The sequence below is a fragment of the Benincasa hispida genome, chromosome 1 (genome assembly GCF_027475165.1).
Source record: "Benincasa hispida cultivar pf3 chromosome 1, pf3_genome.v1.1, whole genome shotgun sequence".
NCBI lineage: Eukaryota > Viridiplantae > Streptophyta > Magnoliopsida > Cucurbitales > Cucurbitaceae > Benincasa > Benincasa hispida.
Window position 1 is genome coordinate 18,321,516 of NC_143478.1, and position 23,842 is coordinate 18,345,357.

Sequence of the window (23,842 nt, forward strand, 5' to 3'; positions counted from 1 at the left end):
CGGGGTTATATGACGAGACTTTAACACTTCATGGTCTGTACAAATTCTTTGTATAGAACGCCCTCGCTCGCATGTCCCCTACACGAATGTTTAGGATCAGACCATCTGTGAAAAGTCACAACACTTGTAACTATTCCACAAAGCGGGCCGCATCTATAGCATTACCAGGATAAGGTTTCTCTCCTATATCCATATACTACAGACCATTTTGGTTATCACTTAAGACATGATCCACTTGTATGTCACCACATACATGCTTAAGTTACATAAAGACAACCAGGGATTTTAAGTTTATTAGTTTGTGGTAAAGCAAATAAAACATCCAAATATGCAAAGTCAAGAAGTGAAGTAAATATCATATATTATACATCACAAGCGTTTGTACAAACTCTTTACAAACTACAGACACGAGACTTTAGGGCATCAACCCCAACAATATATACTTTTTTTGTATCATATAACTGGGCCGGAGAATGTGGTTTTTGTACATATTTTTTATGTCAACCATGTAACATAACCATTAATCGAGTCATTATAGTACAATTACACTTTTTTGAATATTTCACAAATAATATAAATCCAAATTTGTTTTGTTCCAATGAATCAATATAATTTTATCTAACTTAACTAGAAACGTCACATGCACAAATTTGTAACATGATTGCTTAAATAAAAAAAAAAAGAAATACATGATCCAAAAGTAAACCCTAAATCTCATTTCTCAAAACTTCCAACGCTACATGTGTACTTAAAAAAAAAAACAATAAAACAAAGGACAATCCATAGTTTATTTAAAAAAATGTAAAATTAATGAATAAAAAAGTTTCCAAACAAAAATAATCACTATAAAAATAGATTATTTATGTCAAGAAAAACTATACCAGATACCCATAACATATGAATTTAACTCAGCACCGGAAAGATATACATATGAACTCCTCAGAATATAAACTCCACATACATATGAACTCAACTCAACATTCTAACACAGCCCCTATATGTCATTTAGGATATTTACAAAATTATATACAAATATACAAATATATTATTATATTATTTTAATCATTATTCTTCGTCATTGAACTTTCAGGTTTGTATCTCGCTTGCTTTCATGAACACTCATTATTGCTTTTTGATAGCTTGTAGAAATACAAGCTATTGTAGCCTTTTACTTAGAATTATGAGGGCTAATAAGCAAAATATGTATTAATAATACCAAGAATTCATGTCAAAAAGTGAGTTTGCGTCGTTCAACACTGAAAACCCTCACTAACCATATATCATGCGTTATTCTGCATCAAAATGTCTATGTTTGCAGCTATTGCAGGAATTGATCACATGCGTTGATCCCAAACTGCCATAAATTTGATCGCATGCTTTGATCTTCATGAAGACTAGTTCATCGCATGGAATGCTGCGTCCATAGAATGATAATCGTGATAGAAGGTTGATCGCAAGGTGGGTGGAATGCATTGATACTTCAGGAGAAACGAGCATGAACGCATACCTTGGGAGTATTAACATGATAATGATGCTGACATTTCCCGTACCGTGACAGAAGTAGCAGTGTGTCAGAATGGGATTGTCAATGCTATCAGCGTTTGAGCTCTATAAATAGAGCCTTGGAGTCAAACTATTCAAGTTTATGCCTTAGGAAAATTCTTGTGATCACGATGAGAGCATGAGCAAGACATTCTTTGAGAATTCTTCACTTCCACAAGCCCTTCCGAGTGACGACCAGAGCTTCGCCGGAGATAAAGCTCGAGAGAGACTTCTTCACCACTCATCCATGGCACCATCGGCAGCTTTGAAGCACATCGGATGAAAAGCAAGAGACTGCTTACATCTAGCCCTCCACCTCTCCTTTTATCTTTGTATTGTATTACATTTTGGCTTAAGACATTAATACATTTTGTAATCAATGCATCTTTTTAGTTCCTTTAGCACCATCGTCATCATCTTCTTCTTCTTTATCATCGTTTAGTTAAGTGTTAAATACAAGTCACATATTTAATCATGCGGCCTAGAGATATGACACATGTAGCAAACCACTGAGAGGTGTGTGTTGCACAAGTATAGTGAGTTAATCCTCTTTGCTTGGTGTGAGGCTATCACAATGCTTATCTTTGAGCTGAGTAGCTACAACCAACTGCCCGAGAGGGTAAGTAGTGGAACACAATAAACAAAGTGAGTAGTGTTCCTAGAGATAGGAATGATATTATGCTCAATGTAACCATGTATTATAGAGATATAAGCATGAGACTGACCACCGAGAGGTGTGCGATGCGTTAGTGTGGCGAGCTGGGATTACTCTTGCGACCAAGCATAATGATGCAGTGAATTCATTCCCTCCATAATTATGTTTCTTCATTCACTTTATTACGCGTTAACAGTTGCCGGATCTCTACCAATTCTCATAGTCAAACTTCCATTGCTCAATTTGTCTAGCTAGGAGTAGGAGTAGCGCATAATCCATTAATCTCTTTCTTTTTACTTTCATTCATCACCTCAAATGCATGGTCATCGTATACACGCTTTACGCATATGGCATATTCTTCATTCCAACGCATAGAGATTAATGCATATCAAAAGAAGAGTGCATTTTCCTCTTTCCTTTTTCTTGAACAAGTTTTGACCTACAACTCATGACATACCTGATATCTTATAGAAGTACAAGTTATTTTACCTCTTTTATCTAAAACAATTAGGAAAAATCTTGGAAAATGCGACAACTTGGCAAGAAAATCATGAAATTAATTATGTCATGTGATCATATGTGTACAAAATCTCACAATCCACGAAAGATATAAAAATCGTGCCTTTTGGGTGCATAAAATCTATTTATGCGATCACGAGATATCTCCGCGAAGAAATTCCTGACGCCAACATAGGAATCGCATAATTGGAAACACATAGCCTCATGCAATAGAAGGTGACAAGATGCATGGGCAATAACATGACGCTTAGGCGGTGGACGTAAAATCAAAGACCAAGTTGATAGTTGACAAGAAAGCTTTATGGCAGAGCCAATGAACTTCTGATACGGAGCAGACGGCACAACAAGGTATGGAAGTTAATGTATCATGTCAGTATAATCATTAGTGAGAGATGAAGAAGTTAATCCTTGACGCCTATAAATACTCAATGAAATTTCCATGCAGAAAAGGAGGGAGTGAGATAGCGAAGACATTGGAGAAAACTCTACAAAATTCCTCACTTAAAAACAATTCCATTCGAGTCTTTGTGAAATTTGAGTGAAAGTTCAAGATTTTTTCCTTAAAAAAGGGAAAACTTCACCTTCAGCACAATCTTTGTAAAGCAGCCATTTACGGTGCCAAAAGGAGGAAGGAATCGCACCCCACGGCTTGATTTTCTGTCTCCATCTCTTTTTCTCTACTATTGTTGGTTTATGTTGTGTAAAATGTTGAAAACTTCTTTTTTATCAATATGAATGCATCCATAGTTTATTGTTTATCCATCTCTCCATCTTCAACCATGAGCAACTAATTTCTAAATGGATTGAGAAAATTGCAACTAACATGAACTAAGCAGAGCATAATCCTACGTTCAACTTGTTTTATGTATGCTTCGTGACTTAGTTGATCAAGTCGAGAGATTGCTCTAAATAGAATGAATCTATATTTGAAAAAGCAAAAACTTTAGACCTCATAAAACAAGAAGAGATTACCATTAGAAATAAAGTGACATCTTTTGCATCAAAGACTCATCGCATGCATCCTAAAAATAGGACATTATGGCTAAATGCACTACGAAGTATAGCTTATGATTTTGAGTGATTTGCTTGAACACATGGTTTATGCATTTGCTTAGGAAGTAGTAGTGAATATTTCTCTCAACCCTATTTTATTCATTAGGAATCTACATCTCCCTACTTCGGCTATTTTGCTTACGACTGTGACCCTCATCATATCCATCATTATTTACCTGCACTAGCGATAGAATAGGTATATCAACTCAACATATATTTAACAATAATTCGTGTCAAGATCGAAACAATTATTGTCATTGAATCAATAGAACACAATATCTCAATTCGACCTTAAACTTACCAAGATTCTAGTTAGATTTATACTTGGGTCTAATTAGATAAAACAATGCGTTTATGAGGTATCACATAGCATTCATTACATCGCATAGTAAAATACATCAAAACCCTACTTTCTATGTCATGCTTCTTCCAATATTGGAATAAATTCGTGTTGGGATTTATGTCCTAAATCTCGTAGTCTATAAATTTGTAAACAAATTATTGAATAAATATAGTCTTATTTATTTGAAACAGATAAAGTTGTTTATTTTTTGCATAACTCAAATTCAATAAACTCAGGTTTGAGGTTATTTAATGTAACTAGAACCGTATGTGATTGACATACAAGTGGATCGTTTTCAAAGAATAACCTAAAAGGTCTATAGTATATGGATGAGGTTGGATACTTTATCCTGGTAACATTACGGATATGACCCACTTTGTAAATGCTACAAATGTTGTAAGTGTACAAACGATTTGATCCAAAACGTTCATGTGATGACATGTAAGTGGGGGTATCCTATACAGTGAGTCTGTATAAGATCGGATCACGAAATATATAATCTTTCTTTATAACTGTTGGGTTTTATGTTCTAAAACTCGCAGTTTGTAAAATGATAAACATTTTCTATAATCAATAAACTTATTATCGATTTCATAAATTGTATGAAAGTCTAAATCCAATAATCTAAGACCCATGACTATTATATGAGTACTTGAACTTTATGCGGAGACATAAGAGTGGATCAGGTTCGAGTAAATAGTCAAAATCTATAGTACATGAATAAGGTTGGGTACCTTATTCTGGTAACACTATTGGATGCGGCCTACTCTGTAGTTGTTACAAAGAGTTGTAAAGTGCTACATACGATGTGATCATAATTCATCTTATGCAATGAGTTTGCATAAGATCAGACCAAGAAATAAATCATTCAAACTTTATAACGGTGTTTACTGTATAAGACTGACTATTTCACCTAGATGACCTAGGTAACTCGATCTTAATTCTGAGCTAACTATGAACTCCTGTTTATTCAGGATTATCCTTAGATTTGCATAGGTGAGGGTCGGCTTAACAGTGTTGGCTCAATAAACCTCCCATTTCAAGGGTAAGACCTAATAGATAGCTGGGGACATAGGGTGGAAGATGGTGTTCATGCCTACCCAATTTAGGGATAGAAGAAATGTTGTTCTCTCTAGTACTGAATTTAGGTCTTGAACAAGGGGCCCCACCCTCTCATTGGGTTAAGAGAGTTTGGTTTAGTGATTGGATCACAAACCAGTTGTTCATTAGAGGATGAGAAGGAACTTGAGGAATAAGACGTAATCTTAGGAGTAAAACAAATATTTGACCTGGCCGTTATTACGAACAACCTGTGAAGGGTCGACTTACTAATTATGGTTAAATCATGTAAATATAATATGTATTTTAACCAAGCAATGAATGATGTAGATAAAGACCAATGGATTAAAGCCATGGACCTTGAAATAGAATCTATGTATTTCAATTCTGTCTGTGATCTTGTAGATGAACCTGAAGAGTTAAAACCCATCGGTTATAAATGGATCTACAAGAGAAAATGAGACCAAGCTGGTAAGGTACAGACCTACAAAGTAGACTTGTGGCAAAAGGGTTTATCCAAAGAGAGGGAGTAGATTATGAAGAAACCTTCTCTCCAATTGCGATGATAAAGTCAATTAGAATACTCTTGTTCAGAGCCACATTTTATAATTATGGAATATGAAAAATGGATGTCAAGGCAGTTTTTCTGAATGGCTATCTTGAAGAGAGTATCTATATGTCTCAACCAGAAGGGTTTATACAGTAGGATCAAGAGCAAAAGGTTTGCAAACTTAATCGATCCATTTATGGATTGAAACAAGCTTCTAGATCCTGGAATATGAGATTTGACACTGCGATCAAATCTTATGGCTCTGAACAAAATGTTGACGAACCCTGTGTATACAAGAAAATCGTTAACAAAACTGTCGCTTTTCTGGTGTTGTATGTTGATGATATTCTACTCATTGGGAATGAGGTAGAATATCTAGCTGACGTTAAGAGATGGTTGGTTTCACAATTCCAAATGAAAGATTTGGGAGAAACACAGTATGTTCTTGGAATCCAAATCGTTTGGAATTGCAAGAATAGAACATTAGCATTATATCAAGTATCTTATATAGACAAGATGTTGTCTAGGTATAAAATGCAAAATTTCAAGAAAAGTTTTTTACCTTTCAGACATGGAATTCATCTGTCTAAAGAACTGAGGAGATGAATCCAATTCCATATGCATCAACATTAGGGAGTTTAATGTATGCAATGTTGTGTACTTGTCCTGATATATGCTATGTCGTAGGAATAGTCAGCAGATTTCAGTCCAATCCTGGACATGATCATTGGACTGTTGTTAAAAACATTCTCAAGTATCTTCGGAGAACGAGAGATTATATGCTCGTGTATGGTACTAAGGATCTAATCCTTACTGGATACACTGATTTTGACTTTCAAACCGATATTGATTCAAGAAAATCAACTTTGGGATCGGTATTTACTCTAAATGGAGGAGCAGTAGTGTGAAGAAGCATCAAACAGAGTTGTATTGTTGACTCCACAATGGAAGCTGAGTATGTAGCTGCAAGTGAAGCAATAAAAGAAGCAGGATGGTTCAGAAAGTTTCTGACAGATCTGGAAGTAGTTCCTAATATGCACCTGTTTTTCATTCTCTATTGTGACAATAGTGGAGCAGTTGCAAATTCAAAGGAACCACAAAGCCATAAAAGAGGAAAGTATATCAAACGAAAGTACCATCTCATCAGGGAGATTGTACACTAAGGAGAGGTAAACTTCACCCAGATTGCTTCATAAGACAACTTAGCTGATCCATTTACAAAAGCCCTCTCGGCTAAAGTGTTCAAGGATCACCTAGTAGGACTAGGACGACGAGTTTTGTATCACTAGGGCAAGGGAGAATTTGTGGGTATTATAATGCCCTAGTTTATTGTATTTGCACATTTTATTCTCTCCATGTAAATTAAACATTGTATATATTGATCCACTGGAGTTTTAGTCCAAGTGGGAGTATTGTTGGGTTTTATGTCCTAAAACTTGCAGTTTGTAAAATGATAAACATTTTTTATAATCAATAAACTTATTATCAATTTCATAAATTGTATGAAAGTCTAAATCCAATAAACTAAAACCCATGACTATTATATGAGTACTTGAACTTTATGTAGAGACATAAGAATGGATCAGGTTCGAGTAAATAGTCAAAATGATCTATAATACATGAATAAGGTTGGGTACCTTATTCTGGTAACATTATTGGATGTGGCCTACTCTGTAGTTGTTACAAAGAGTTGTAAAGTGCTACATATGATGTGATCCTAATTCGTACATGTTATGATATGAGGAGTAGGGGTGTCCTATGCAATGAGTTTTCATAAGATCTGACCAAGAAATAAGTCACTCTTACTTTATAACGTTGTTTACTGTATAAGACTGACTATTTCACCTAGATGATCTAGGTAACTCGATCTTAATCCTGAGCTAACTATAAACTCTTGTTTATTCGGGATTATCCTTAGATTTTCATAGGTGAGGGTTGGCTTAACAGTGCCGACTCAATAAGCCTCCCATTTTAGGGATAAGACCTAAAAGATAGCTAGAGACATAGGGTACAAGGCGGAGTTCACGCCTATCCAATTTAGGGATAGGAGAAAGGTTGTTTTCTCTAGTACCGAATCTAGGTCTTGAACAAGGGACCCCACCCTCTCACTGGGCTGAGAGAGTTTGGTTTAATGATTGGATCACAAACCAGTTGTTCATTAGATGATCAGTAGGAACTTGAGGAATAAGAAGTAATCTCGGGGGTAAAACAGATATTTGACCCAGCCGTTATTACGAACAACCTGTGAAGGGTTGACTTGCTGATTATGGTTAAATCATGTAGACATAATATATCTACAGTGAGGGGAGTGCAACTATGGGCTTTAATGGAATGACCCATTAGTTAAAGAACGAGGATTAATCTGGTCTAACGAGTTTAGCCAATTAACATCGGATCGTTGGAGCCCATGATCTGTAGGTCCGCGAGGTCCCCCTACTAGCTCGTAATTGGACTAGCTCTAGAATAGTGTGATAAGTTAATTTGAAATGTTCAAATTAGAATTAAGGGAATTAATAATTATATGAGATATAATTACGTGTTTAATTTGAGAACTAAACGGAATAGGAGAATTTATATTTAAATATGATTTAAATATATAAATATAAATATGTGTAAAAATTAATTTAATATTTGATATTAAATTAATTAGTTTTATTTCAAAATTAATTTATGAAATTAATTTTATAAAACTAAAATTTTTCAGTTTTAAAATCAAAATGGATTTTGGAAAAATCAAGTTTTGATTTTGAGATAAAATTCGAAAATTGGAAAAATCGTGCATAAATGGAATATTGAGATATTCCATTATCTATCTTCTTCATGCTCACAGAATTTTCATTTCCTCTTATTCATTAACTCCAAGCATGAGCTGCAACTCATGTAACTCTCTTCCTTGCATGATGATTTGCAATATATTGAAGAGATTGGAGTGAATTTAAGGCATGCAATCAAGAGAGAATTTTAGAGAAAATTCGTGCTGAAGAAAGTGTTCTTCAACGAGATTGTTGCTGTGAACAATTCTCCATAATCCCTTGATTCAAGCTTGTTTTGAGTCCCACAACTCAATCTAGAGCACCAAGAGAATAGTGGGGAAGATCATGAGGTGGTCTGCAATAAGATTCAGAGAAGATTATAGTTGGAGATCATGCTTTGAAGAAGTTCTACAAAGGTATGTCATGAAACTCACTTGTTTTCTGCAAGAGCATGCTTTATATTTTGCCAAAATTAATGAATTAGAGTGCTTAAATGATCTTTGTTGCTTCCGCTGTTGCTGATACATTCCTACAATAACACCGTTAATTGAAAAGATTAATATTTCAAACAATAACCATGTAACTTAATCTCAATCTTGAGTGAGCTATGAACCCCTGCTCATAAGGATCGTTCTTTGATTTGTATGGGTGAGAGTGACCTTAGCTGTCGACCCAATATACCTATGACTTTAGGGACAATACTGAGTGGGGAGCTGGGAACATAGCTACACCAGATGAAACTCACTCCTTCCCGACTTGAGGATAAGTAAAAAGGTTGTTCTCTTAAGTGCTGACTCAGAGAATTGAACAATGGAGCCTCACTCTCTCAGTGGCCCGAGAGGGGACTTGGTTTGTGGTAGAACCATAAACAAATTGTTCATTAAAGGATCAGTGGTACTTAAAGAGTTATAGATAATTACAGGGGTAAAATGGTAATTTGACCAACTGTAATTATGAACAACTTGTGAGGATTAACTTATTAAAATGGAAAAATCAATGGACACATAAAATAGTCTATAGTTTATAGGAGTGCAGATATTGGTCTTTAATGGAGTATACTATAGTTGATAAGTGTTGATTGATTTAGTTAAAAAGTTTGCACACAATGGGTTAAACAAGGATATTTAGCATTGAAAGAATTTGAAATGTTCAAATTATTTAAGAGAATTGATAGTATGAGATTAATTATAATATAAAGTTAATTTTGAATTAGATTCAAAATTACAATTTATAATATGAGAGTAATAATATTTAAATAAGATTCAAATATTAAATCAATATGAATTGGATTCTTATTAAAACTATAGGAAGTTAATGTGAATGAGATTCATATGAAAATTATATGTTATGAGAGAAAATGTGTATTAGAATATGATTCATATATACATTAAATTAAATATATAATTAATTTAAATAGATTTAATTAAATAATAAGTTATTTAATTAATTTAGATTTACATTAATTATTGTTTAATAAATATATAAATAAATAAATTAGATTTAATTAATTAATATGTAATTAATTAAATTATATTTATTATTTAAATAACTCCCCTGCATTAAGGGTCATTACAAACTTCCCTCACGTCATATGGGATATGAAGTTTACAGAAAAAAAAAAAAAAAAAAAAAAAAAACGTTCACACACACTCTCTCACAGGAAAAAATCTATGCACTTTTTCTTCCTTTTTTCAATTGGTTCCCACAAACCACCTTTGTCCAAGAGAATAGTAGAGAAGATCTACTTGGTGGTGTCTTATTCGTGACAAGTTTGTATGTGTTGTTGATAAATCAACCAAACCAAGAGAAGATATTGAATATTGTTCTTCAAAGGTAATTGTTATTTTCCCAATAATCTTCTAAAAGCATGCTTAATCTTGTGATTTATCTCTGTTTTGTATAATTTTTTTGTAACATAATTAAGGCAAAAGCGATCACACGATTTCACACAGAAAATCAATTCCTTGAATTGGTATCAGAGTCCAATTTTTACCTTAAATTATGTTTTGAAATTTTACGAAAAAAGAATGGTGGGTTGCTTTTGTGCATTTGATTTATGAACGTTAAAGGTTGCATAATAGATGTTTCGAAATTTTAGAATATAGATTACTGTGTTTATGTGATAAATTTAATGTAGGGGTCTGTTGTTTTAGGCATCTAATTCAGCAATTGAGTCTAGAAGTTTGTGTCATTCGTTAGCAAAATAGTTGTTGAAAATTGGAACCCAGAATAGTGAAATTCAAACGAAAAATGAAGGTTTTCTAGGCATTCTGTTTCGTAGTGCTCCGACGGTGATACGACGCTCCGAACTTGCTGAACATGAGGTGCACGCGTAAGATCGTAAGTTCAAGCTAGAGTTTCGTTATTTCCTTTTTTCTGTATTTTCACGTTTTATTAATTATCTTAATATAATTTGATTATATTAATTTAATTATTTTTATAGGATACCAGATTTTGGTCTATTATTGTTGCATTATATAGTTTAAAATACATGTGATGTATGTTTAATTATAGTAATTATATATTGCATATAGTATGTCATATAGATTCAAAATCTCGCTATAGGTTAAGCATGATTATGCATCTTATTTAAATATCATTGTTATATTTAAAGTTTAGGTTATTTCCTAAAGTATGACATGCATAGTTAGTATGCATGGTTATAATATAAGTGTTATGTTATATAGCTTAATATTTGATTAAAGCATGTACACTGTAAAGTGTTGTTTTCATTAAAATCTAGGTGAGTACGTTATATTATGCATGTTAATGAAAATAGATGATGCATGAAACATGACATTATATAGATTAAATATTAATGCTATATTAGTGATACCACTAAATACATGTTATAGTTTTTATTTCATAAATGTAAAATTGTTATATGTTTAATGATATAGAAATTAAAATCTATAATAAAGTGTTGCATGCAAATATAGGGTTTTAAAGAATGGTTTTTAAAGGGTTTAAAATTTTGAATCTTTTATGTAAAAGAATTTCTAATAAGATTAGAAATATGTTAATCTTTTATTTTTTTTTTAATAGGATTAAAATAAGATAATAAAAGATTAAATTTATAAAATATTGACTATAAGAGACCTTTGATTAGGAAAGTTCTGTCTAGGATTGGGGTATTTAAGTTGACGGTAAGGGAATAACCTGAGAATTGACTTGGAAGGTAAATTAGTAAACATTTTATAAGCATGGAATAAATGATTAAACTTTATTAAAATATTTAATAGATGATAATCATATGTCGTTAAACTATGATGATAATCATATGTCGTTAAACTATCTAATATAAGTATTATATTAGACCTAGTTGTACTTACGAGCAATTTGTGAAGGGTCATCATACTGTTGATTGGTTATATCCAATAAACACATAAATATATCTGTAGTATAAAGAGTGTAGTTGTCGGTCTTTAGTGGAGTACCCAACAGTTAACAGATGATGAATAATGTAACTAAAGAGTTTAATTAATTATTCATGTACTTCAAGCTATAGGTTCATAAGGTCCATTTGGTAGCTTAAAAGATTTAGTTGAGAATCAGTTTTTGAATTAATTTGAATGGTTCAAATTCATAGAGGGATTTAATTAAAACTATAGTTTATATCGTATGTGATACAATATTAAAACTATATGTTATATTTGATATAACATATAATTTAATATAAATATAACATGATAATAATATGATAAGTAGTTATCATATTTATTTATGTTATTATTATTTTGAATAATAAGGAAACCCATCTTTTCTATCCACCCACTTTAGTGGGTAGTTATGTTTTTTATGGCAAAAATCTTTTTCTTCTTCTTATACGTTGAAGTTGTTGAACGATAAGAGTTTTTTTTTACAGAAGTGTTCTGTGTTTTTGTGTTCTAGAGAGAATTCTCAATCCTCTTCCTCCACCTAAACTTTCCCTCTAAACCAAAATAGTCAAAGCCTACCACTCCTGGGTTCTCACCCTGAGAATACCAAGGACTCCATTGTGGTTGTTTCCGGATTTTGGTTCGAGAAAATCTTGAAGAAGGTCTTCAAAAAGTTTCCGATTCCGTTCGAGGGAGGATTCGTGAAAAAAAGGTCTTCAAAGGTGAAATTCTTGAAACCCTTTTTCTTATAGAGCATGCTGTAATTTAAATGCATATCTGTTGTATATTTACTGTAAACTCAGTATTTGATAATTAATAGAATTTTGACAATCCATTTCCGCTTGGTTCTCCTCACACGAGTTCCTTCATCTTTTTCCTTCCCTAGGTTTTTTCCCATTAGGTTTTTCCTATTAAGGTTTTAGCGAGACATATTTCATACATACATATATATATGTGTGTGTGTGGGCATTTAAGGGGGAATATTATAAATATCATAAAAATAGATGCCCAATGTTTAGTGTCCTAAAAGTCATGTGTCATTTTTTATATTGTCTATGTGTCTTGTAATAATTCATGTTTAGTATCAATGTAAGTCCGCATCCTACTTGTCACTTTTCCTATAAATAATGGCATTTGGTGGATCTCAAGAGAATGCACATTAGTGAGAAATCCACTTCAAAATTCTGTTAATTTTCATTTTATCCAATTTTATAATTTTAGTTATTTTATTTTGTTTTATATTATATTATATTTATTATTATTATATTATATTTTCTCCATATCCGTGTTCTTGTCGTGCGCATCAATTTTACAATAAAAATAAATAATTCAATGAAAATAAAGATATATTTCATGTTTTATGTGTATGATAGTAGATTAAAAAACTATGTATAGTTGAAACTAGTTATGGGAGTTTTATTAAATGACTGCTTATGAGGTTTTATAAAATTATAGGAATTAAATCATAAGTTTTAAAACTATAGATACTAACCCTTTTTTTTTTCAAGATATAGGAACCAAATTTATAAATTAACATAATTTAGTGCATGCGCATATTTTAGTTTAGAAGAAGAATGAATTGAGTTTACAACCTAAAATACAATATTTGTTAACGTTTTTATATCTGTTTTAATATAGTTCTACATTTTAAAATTTCAAATTCAAAATCTGGATAGTTTTCAAAATTTGCAATGGTCATAAAATCCAAAAATAATTTTCAAAATAAAAACATATTACCTATCAAACATGCTCTAAAAGACTAATATATAATCGAAAAAGTTGTACAAACCACCCTTGAACTGTGAGGTTCATTTAATAACTCTTAATTTAATCAATTGCTCCCTTTAGCTTTGTGGTTTGTCACAATTACATTTCTAAACTTTGAAGTTTATTAATTAGCCCTCAATAGATTGTTATTCGTTACAGTCACCTCGGTAATATGTTAAAATTTTATATTTACCTTTGTTTGAAATGTTTTTAACTTTTATTGTTTTATTGAAATTTTAATTAATAAATATATAGATATCAATACTAACATGGAGGGTTGATTGTAACAATTAACAAACTACTTGAGTTAATTGATCGCATTCAAAGTTTAGGAGTATAATTGTCAATCAAATTAAAAGTTTAAGAATATTCATAATTCAGAGATGGTATGTGCAATTTTTCTTTATAATTTTAGGGCAAAGGGACTAAAAAGAGATAAATAATATTCAAAATGCATCTTGAGAGACAAAAGAAGATTTTCCTTTTTTTTTTTTTTTGGTTTGAGAAATCAAACTAAGAGGATCTAAGTCCAACCAGTTACAAATTTTGAGTACTGAATTTGTATTGGTAACAATAACAATTCATATAAGATTTATCGTCAGGCCGATGGCAGCAACTACAATTCTATCCCTGCCTGGAAGCCATGACAAATCCGGTGCTGGTTTAATTTCTCATATGAACAATCCGATTCTACATTTCTCTAACGACTTCCCACCAAATTTTCTTCGTATATCATCATCAATTGTTCTGCTACCTGCTCGAATTTTCATCCAAAACATCAACTTTTCTGTTAAGTTGATTGTAATTTCAATGTTGTGTAACGTAACCCCAACAATTGGTTCTAGGAATTTTTACCTGTTCGATGCTCCCATCTTCAATCTCGGTGTTGAAGGAAAGCAACAGGGTTTCATGGAGCAAAGTTTCCAGATCTTCCACGTATAAAGGAGCTGCAATTATTGGAAGCAAAAAACATACATCAAGAAATTGCAAAAGGTTAATTTTAATGGCGGATGATAATTTAAAGAAGAAGGGTAATAACGTTTGGATTGAGAGAACCAAGCGAAGACATCAGAGGCGAGATTCAGAGATTTCTGGTGAGAATCGCGACCTCCCCATTGATTTTCAATGGCCATTTGAAGGCCATCCCACCGAGAAAACACGGATGAAATGGCCTTTTGGAGGCTTGAGACAGATCCCGCCTTATAATTGGTTGAGGTTAATCCATCAATTGACTCCATGGATGATCCTCAGAGTTTCGTCTTCGTATTCTCCCTCTTCCGGAACCTCGAAATCTTCTTTTTCTCTGTCACTCCTAACAGAGTAACCAGAGAGAGAGAGGGCGGTTGCATCTAGTAATTAATGTCAGAATTGGGCGGAGAGAAAAGCGGAGATGTGTTTGGAGAGAGAGGCGTAGAGAGTTCGGGCCTTTTTTTATATCTTCAAATGATAGAGCTCGATTCCATGGCTTCTCGAATTCCCGCCAAATCCAACTGAATCGAAGTAACGTCATAGAAGAAGATTCTCGTAATTGGAAAAACCAGAGGGTAAGATTGCTCTCTTTACTTCTTCTTCTTCTTCTTCATTCTGATCTAGATCATGACCTTTAAGGTATTCAACCATGCCGTTTCTCTCACCAAACTCGCTCGCTTCACTGGTCGAATTGGCCGTATCGGTTCGTTCTTCTCTTCTTGGCCGAGCCGCCCATGCCCAAATTCTCAAAACCCTAAAAACTCCTCTTCCAGCTTTCCTCTACAACCACCTCGTGAACATGTACGCTAAATTCGACCATCTTAACTCGGCCAAACTCATCCTCGAACTCGCCCCTTGCCGCTCCGTTGTCACTTGGACTGCCCTTATCGCCGGTTCCGTCCAAAACGGCTGTTTTGCTTCCGCTCTGCTTCACTTTTCCGACATGCTAAGTGACTGTGTTCGACCCAATGACTTCACTTTCCCTTGCGTTCTCAAAGCCTCCACTGGGCTTCGCATGGCTATGACAGGCAAACAGCTACATGCACTTGCGGTTAAGGAGGGGTTAATAAACGATGTCTTCGTCGGGTGCAGTGTCTTCGACATGTACAGCAAATTGGGCCTTCTTAGTGACGCATACAAGATGTTCGATGAAATGCCTCATCGAAACCTCGAGACATTGAATGCGTATATATCCAATTCTGTGCTCCACGGGCGACCTGAAGATTCTGCCATTGCATTTATTGAGCTACTTCGAGTTGGTGAGAAGCCAGATTCCATAACATTTTGTGCTTTTTTCAATGCGTGTTCAGACAAACTAGGCCTGGGGCCTGGGTGTCAGCTTCATGGGTTCATTATTAGAAGTGGGTATGGGCAGAATGTCTCTGTTTCAAATGGGCTGATTGATTTTTATGGGAAATGTGGGGAGGTTGAATGTTCTGAGATGGTTTTTGATAGAATGGGAGAGCGGAACAGCGTATCTTGGTCCTCTTTGATAGCTGCTTACGTTCAAAACAACGAGGAAGAGAAGGCTTCATGCTTATTCTTGCGAGCGAGGAAAGAAGATATCAAACCAACTGATTTTATGGTATCAAGTGTGCTTTGTGCCTGTGCTGGTCTTTCGGAAATCGAGTTCGGAAGGTCAGTTCAAGCACTAGCCGTCAAGGCTTGTGTAGAGGAGAACATCTTTGTTGGAAGTGCACTGGTTGACATGTATGGAAAATGTGGAAGTATTTATGAAGCAGAGCAAGCCTTCAACGAGATGCCAGAGAGAAACTTGGTGTCTTGGAATGCATTGCTGGGCGGATACGCGCACCAAGGACATGCAGACAAGGCTGTGGCATTGCTCGAGGAGATGGTGTCAGTGGCAGGCCTGTCGCCGAGCTATGTAAGTTTGGTCTGTGCATTATCAGCTTGCAGTAGAGCAGGAGATTTGAAGACGGGGATGCAGATTTTTGAGTCCATGAAAGCAAGGTACGGTATAGAACCAGGGCCAGAGCATTATGCTTGCTTGGTAGATTTGCTTGGACGTGCTGGAATGGTAGAATGTGCGTATGATTTTATAAAGACCATGCCATTTCCTCCTACAATCTCAATCTGGGGTGCTCTGTTGGGGGCTTGCCGAATGCATGGGAAGCCAGAGTTGGGAAAGTTGGCCGCTGAGAAACTGTTTGAACTTGATCCAAAAGACTCTGGAAATCACGTTGTGCTGTCCAATATGTTTGCGGCAACTGGAAGGTAACCCTCAAATTTCACAACGATCTTATTCACATCTACATTTGAAAGTTAGCTCATTACTCGATCATAGCTATTGTCAATAGTACTTAGAAAAGATGACTCTTGACATTCTAAATTGATAGATCGTTGTTTGATCTTTTATTCCTATTCTACTACTATTCACTCGTGAGTTAAAAATTTAACTAAAAATCCAATAGGCAACTACTATACTATTAATTTCCTAAGATCATAGAAGTTTAAAGACAATAACTTCTTACTTTATTCTTTAATACTAAATTAAATCGCCACTAAATCTAAAAATTTAGACCAATGAATTGTTGTATTCTTAAATCTCTCACATTCTTCAAGACATTGATTTCTCAAATTCTATGGTAAATGAATTGGGGGCGGAATTCAGGTGGGAAGAAGTGACTGTCGTACGAAATGAGATGAAAGAAGTGGGGATCAAAAAGGGAGCTGGGTTCAGTTGGATAACTGTAAACAGTAGAATTCATATATTCCAAGCGAAAGACAAAAGCCATGAGAAGGACTCTGAAATTCAGGACATGCTGGGGAAGCTGAGGAAGGAGATGCAGGAAGCTGCTGGTTTCATTGCAGACACCAATTATGCTCCTTTTGAAATGTCGAATTAATCAGATTTGGCTGCCACCTTAAGAGCAATGCTCTTGCCATCACTTTCTGCAGGTACTGAATTCATCTCTAGTAAGTAATCAAGAATCAGCATTGATATTTGTTTTTCTGGAGATTATTTGAGAAGTTACTACTTTCCCTCTCCGTAGTTTTTCAAATGATCTCATTGTAAACTGTAATTGTTAAAATTCTAAGCTTGCAATCCTTCCTCTCTACCTGATTGTCTTCCAAGTTTCTTAATTTTTTCCCCCTCTTTTGTCGTTTCTTGTGCAGTTGAATAATTAACCCATTAAGTAACCAAATTATACAAACTAGATCCAAAATGTTTAGATCATATGCAATTCCATTGCAGGGAAGAAACACATCCAACCCAAAGGCTCGTAAGTTCCACAAATTTTCCAAATCAATCTCTTGAGATTTGAAAATACTTTCCTCCAGTACGAATAAATGTCCAGAAACTGCCATCTGTACCCAAAACTCAGCTAAGTGTCAAGCAACTGGCACTCCCTTCTCAGTGGATTTCTCAAGCTTTCTCCACCGGCCATCTGTACATTTAATCATCAAATCACTATCCTTCTTCTCTACATTCAACACTTGTCCCAACATGACCAGCCACTTCTTCCACTCACCAATCTCTTCAAATAGGGAACAGCAAAAATTCAACCGCCATTGCAGAAAGAAACTTCCCATAGTTTTTTATTTTGTGTTGAAATCATGAGTCAGGAGCAGCCTCGCCAGAACGACGATGAGCAGCTGGAAACCATCAAATACGGGGACGTTTTTAACGTCTCGGGTGAGCTGGCTGCGAACCCTATCGCACCTGAGGATGCTCGCATGATGGACAGTGCTGAAACGAGGGTGTTGGGGCAAGTGCCTAAGGCTGGTTCGGCCGATGTCATGCGGGCCGCCGCTGCTCATAATGTCCAAATTGGTCTTCTTAGTAGCCGTGATATTAGCGATGCTGCTAAATACCAAGGCATTAACATCAGCGAGACTGATGTTCCCGGAGCCCGTGTCGTTACTGAAAGCGTTGCCGGACAGGTCCCCCATCTTGAATCTCTCCCATCTCTCCCATCGCTTGATTTGTTTGTTTGTTTTTTATGTTTTCTTTTCATTATGCTTGAATATTTTTATAATATTGGTTAAATAGTAAATTTGGGAAAAGAATTTAGTTTCTATAATTTTGAAAGTTAGAATCTAATCTATACTAAATTTCATAAATAGTCTCCTACTTTTTAATAAAATTTTCGTAGTCCCTACCTCTGGATTGTTTATGAAGCTTTTGTCAAAACTATAGGACTATATTTTAATAATTAAAATATAGGGATTAAATTCTAACGTGCCCTTACTTATAATGTCTGATTTAACACCTTCAACCTTATTTTCGTAATACTAAAATTGATTTTTGGGGTATGGAAATTTTGAACGCCCTTACCTATAATGTTTGATTTAACACCTTCAACCTTATTTTCGTAATACTAAAATTGATTTTTTCCCCCCTAATACAACTGAATGGGTATGAAAATTTTGAATTTATATCATCGTTGAGCTACTCATTCTTTCTGACTATCACTTACATTTATTTAAATTAATGATTTGCAGGTTATGTGTTTGAGGTGATTTTGAACCTGGCACGTCATAAATTAGTACTTTTTAGAGACTTTTCTAAAATCATAGATATTGACCAGCTTGAAATTTTTGTCGTATTTTTTAATCTAAAATTTGATTTTTCTAAGCGCAGCCTATTTGTGCATCCTCAGCTTGATGCATCCACTATCATCAGACACGTAGCGAAATGAACTAAAATATTAAAAATAAATTTATTATGTGCCAAATTTTGGTGGTTGGTTGGAAGATTTGGTGCGACTTAAAAGATAGATACAGCTCAGAAAGTATTTTTCTTTTTCTGATGGGTGACATTTTTTCCATCCAAATTTGCACCAACCAGAGTATTAACACTAAGTAGCAGTATGGAATAACTTGAAAAAAATGCCTTTTCCTTTTTAGGATGGAGAAAATGGTCTAATTTTCTTAGATTTAGAAACTTCTATGTTTTGTTTTCTTCCAAATTGTCCTTAATTGATTATTTTGTTGCGTGAGTTTGTTAACGAATTTTAACTTTATTATGAGTGAGGAAATAAATTGCAAGCCAAAGGGATTAATTGTTAAATATACGGAATTAAATCGATTTTTTTTTTTTCAAGAGTAGATTTTTTAATTGCCACATACCCCTAAAATTGGACAGGAATTATAATTTCATCTTAACTTGAAGGAGGAAAATGCTTAGGATGTCTACGCCATCTTTCTGTCGTCAGTTTTTCTTCTTTCTTCAAATATTCTTTAAATATTTGAGTTTATTCTTTTGTGCGTCATCTAGTCTAGTATGCACCAAGTACTCAATATCACATTTATTTACTTTTCCAGGTTGTTGGACAGTATTTGGACACAACGATGGCGAGTGGGATAGAGACGCCGGAGCAGAATGTAATCACGATCGGACAAGCCCTGGAAGCAGCATGTCAAACTGTAGGATACAAGCCAGTGGAACAGAGTGATGCTGCAGCAATTCAAGCCGCTGAGGTACAAGCAACAGGCAACAATGTCATAAGCCCAGGTGGGCTGGCCGCCACTGCTCAGGCGGCAGCAACTTTCAATGCCATAATGGATCGAGATGAGGACAAGATCAAGCTCAACTATGTCCTAACGGTATCAGAACTTCTGAATTCTATCATATGATATTCTATACTTGACGCATTGATTATTGCTTCCTTGCTCATTGATTTTGTGATGAAAGTTATGTTTATCTAATACGAATTATATTCTTTTTAAGTTAAAGCATAAACGGCATAAAACAGAAAATTAACTACTAACAAACTCATTCACTTCCACTCGGCTAACTAATATACAAGAATATTAGCTCTAATATATTGCACTCTCTCTAATTGAGCAGCAGCAGGTATCACAAGATTTTTACCAATATATAGCTGAGACATTTTCTGTATAAAAACAAATCCAATTATACTTGCACAGTTATTACCCTTTTACATTATTTTTTCTGTATAAAAACAAATCCAGTTATACTTGCACAGTTATTTTTTACATTATTCTGAGAATCTTTCCATTTTCCTTTTTTATCTGTACAGGCCGCAACTCAGAAACTAGCGACAGACAGAGCGGTGAGCCAACAGGATGCGGAGGGGGTGGTGAGTGCCGAGCTAAGGAACAATCCAAGCCTGACGACACACCCAGGTGGGGTGGCGGCCTCCATAGCTTTCGCTGCTAGACTGAATGAGGGTGATGCAGAGGGGGTGGTGAGCTCAGATCTGAAGAACGATCCAAGCCTGACGACACACCCAGGTGGATTGGCAGCCTCCATCATCGCCTCCGCGGGACAGAATGAGGACGGCGGGGGTATATGAAAAGGTAACAGCAGCTTAACTGAGAGTTCTGAGCGAGTGTTTAGGTATATGAAAAAAGTAATAACAGCTTAACTAAGAGTGTGAGTGAGTGTTTGTTTTGGAAATGAAGTGTTGGTTTTGATCAGGAATTTTGTTTTTCTGATACCGTTATTCGTGTCTTTAAAAACAAAACTCTGCTCCACAAGAAAGCAGCCTTTTTATTTTCCCCTTGGTTCTTTTTTTTTTTTTTTTTTTTCCTTTCTTCTTTCTGTTTGTGTGATTTTAAAATGGAGAGGTAAATAATAAGGGGAAAAAACCAGCTGTTTGGTTTCAGAATATGTTGACTGTTCACTGTGGAGTCAGGTTTTTTTGTTTTTATTTCAAGAGGATCGAGAAATGTTCAGGGATATGGATTGGTCTTTTCTCTGCAGGTTCTATTTCAACTTTGTTGAATTGTTCATGTTTTCTTTTGGTTTTTTTTCCTTCAGAATTGGTTCCCTTTTTTAAGATAGGGAAAAAGGTTGAAAATTTTGAAGCCATGTTTGGTAGAGAATCTGAAAACAAAGGATTGAATAAATAGTTCTATTTTAAAATAGACTATTATTTATGAATATTATTTAATGAATATTTATTTTGTTATTAACTTTTAAATTTTGGATATTTAATATTCAAAATTTAGATACAATAAGGATATTAACATTCAAATTTAGATACAATACAAACAGATTAGAGGGGTCTTTAAGCTCTCTGACAATATTTACTTCCACCAATGTTGCATGAACATTTGAATTTGAATTTCAAACAGAACTTTTCGGTTTTTGATTTTTTTTTTTCATTTTTATTGATTTTTTTTTTGAAAAAAAGGAAAAAATTGAGTTCAACTTCAATTTTGGGAAAATTTGAAGTAGCTCTCTACTGTCCAATTTCTTGAATCAATATTCAAGATAACTGCCAACAAAAATTATTCAAGATAACGAAATGCATATATATTTTTCTAAATAAATAAATTTATCTGGAAGGGACATCTTTTTAATACAATTTTGAATATGAAAAAGAATATTAGGTAATTATCTTAAGGCTTGCAACTTGTAATATTTTCAAATACAACAAAGAATGGTGGTAATTATCATTTTCTTCCATCAAGAAGAAGAAGAAGAAAGTGCTGGTTATTTACTAAATATTTGTTAAACACCTTATGTTTTACGTGTATCAACTTTTACCCCAAAAAAACACGAATGTATTTATAAAAGTTCTATTATTTTCTTTCTTTGCAAGGTTTTATTATTTTCTTAAATCTAATTTTGTCACTATCGAATCACACGATAAAAATAATTTTTAAGAATAAATATGTCAAGATTTTCACAAAATTTCTGTTGATTCCACTAATCCTAAAAGCCAAAAACTGAAATTTATCTCTTTTTCTTAAAAAAAAAAAAAATGGTTATCGATCCTTTTTTTTTTCTTATAAATGTATTTGGAAAAATTAGAAGGATATTATCCTTTTAGAAACTATTTAGAAAAAATATTGTTGTTTTCAAACTATTTGTAAAAATATATATTTTTTTTTTACAAGTCGAGGGTTGAAAATTTGACCTAGATGGGTTGAATTTTGAACCTTCGATCTTTCATTTTCTCTTTACATTTGTACGTCGAACTTTAAACCCTCGACCTTGTCCTAACATTATTATTGAGTCTGTTTAATTATCATTGAGACTTTTTCATAATTATTTGATGTGGAGAGAATGAAAGTCCTTCCCCATTTCGGAGACCTTCATCATAACACTCATAATTATTCGATGTGTTAAAAATAATTTTGTATTGGGAGAGAACGAAATAAGGAAGAGTAAGAGAGAGAGCGAGAGCGAGTACAAGATATCCGTACAAATTTTTCTTTTTTTATTTTTTTAATTATTACACATTCCACTTCTTTCTTCCTTCTTTTTTTTTTTTAACTTTTCATTTTATAAAAAATTTCTAAAAATATTTTTTTATTATTTATAATTTTTTTTAAAAAAAAAAGAAAAAAAAACTCCATCAAAATCTTGGTACCAAATGTACAAAAGGAATCCAAGATCATTATTGTAAAATCTTTTAAACTATTAACCTCACTACTGTAATTAAAATTTCTGTTCTTTATATCAATAATACAGTCTTATTTATAGACTTGCATGGGAAAGATTTTGAGTGTTGATTTGATTTATTATGTCCCCAAATTATTATCTAAAATATGTAAATTTGAATATTGAAGTTTTTTTTAACCTAACTTTCTAGATTTAGACTATATGATGTAATATTTATGTAAGTGACATTTAAAAGCTTCTATATCAAAATAATTATTATTCATAATATATAAAAATAATAAATTAAAAAAAATAATATCTCATAAAAATAAAAAAAAATGTAAATTAAATATCTCATTTATACAAAAATAATTACAAAAATCAATGTGTCCCATATGGCGGACGTCATCGATTCGAGCTGGTTGTCGTCATCGACTTCGAACTTAAGGTTGTTCGGGTTCTTCTTGATGTTACTCTGGTACCTCTGTAGACGCTTCATAATATAAATATTTATTATGCTCTCCACGACCCCGACCATGTCCATGCACGTATGAAGACGAAGGACCAGCCTCTGAGTCATAATGTCATGAACCAAATGCTAGCATCATCATCATCGGACTAATCAGTCTGACTCTGCGTCTGCATCATAGGGGGAAACTCTTCCACATTATGTGCAACCTAATCAAACTCATCCCCTTCCCGAACAGGTCCTCTACGTCTAGGAGCTAGTGGAGGAACAATAGGTATATCGTAATATAATGAATTTCCTCCATATAGCTTTGGTTGTTACTACATATAGCAAGAACCTGGTTCGGATCATTCGCAACCTCACGGAGTCTACGGTGGTTCGATCTCTGTGAATTATAAAACAATAGACAATATTTAGAATAAATTTAAATTAAAAATAATTAGATAATATTCATTTACCAGAT

General features: G+C 33.9%; 3 protein-coding genes and 1 pseudogene across 4 annotated transcripts; 3 read left to right on the top strand and 1 right to left on the bottom strand.

The window, feature by feature from the left end:
• Nucleotides 1-23,842, top strand: part of LOC150038300 (secreted RxLR effector protein 161 pseudogene) — a 98,840-nt pseudogene that overhangs the window by 12,394 nt on the left and 62,604 nt on the right.
• LOC120072919 (Pre-rRNA-processing protein TSR2, conserved region) lies at nucleotides 14,080-14,856 on the bottom strand. Its single transcript, XM_039025460.2, has 3 exons — nucleotides 14,658-14,856; nucleotides 14,474-14,565; nucleotides 14,080-14,372 (listed from the first exon to the last, which is right to left on the bottom strand). Exons 1-3 carry the CDS (start codon nucleotides 14,854-14,856, stop codon nucleotides 14,319-14,321), a joined length of 345 nt encoding a protein of 114 aa, XP_038881388.1. The 3' UTR covers nucleotides 14,080-14,318.
• On the top strand, nucleotides 15,237-20,035 carry LOI1 (Pentatricopeptide repeat (PPR) superfamily protein). 2 transcript variants are annotated; one of them, XM_039025437.2, is made up of 3 exons: nucleotides 15,237-16,822; nucleotides 17,220-17,506; nucleotides 19,877-20,035. In XM_039025437.2, exons 1-2 carry the CDS (start codon nucleotides 15,237-15,239, stop codon nucleotides 17,452-17,454), a joined length of 1,821 nt encoding a protein of 606 aa, XP_038881365.1. In that variant the 3' UTR covers nucleotides 17,455-17,506; nucleotides 19,877-20,035. The 2 variants fall into 2 exon arrangements, with proteins under 2 accessions (XP_038881365.1, XP_038881359.1); XM_039025431.2 differs by lacking the exon at nucleotides 19,877-20,035 and adding an exon at nucleotides 17,805-18,054.
• On the top strand, nucleotides 18,167-21,308 carry LOC120072913 (late embryogenesis abundant protein D-34-like). The gene is made up of 3 exons (XM_039025446.2): nucleotides 18,167-18,493; nucleotides 19,877-20,158; nucleotides 20,596-21,308. The coding sequence occupies exons 1-3, from the start codon at nucleotides 18,167-18,169 to the stop codon at nucleotides 20,869-20,871; spliced, it is 885 nt and encodes a 294-aa protein (XP_038881374.1). The 3' UTR covers nucleotides 20,872-21,308.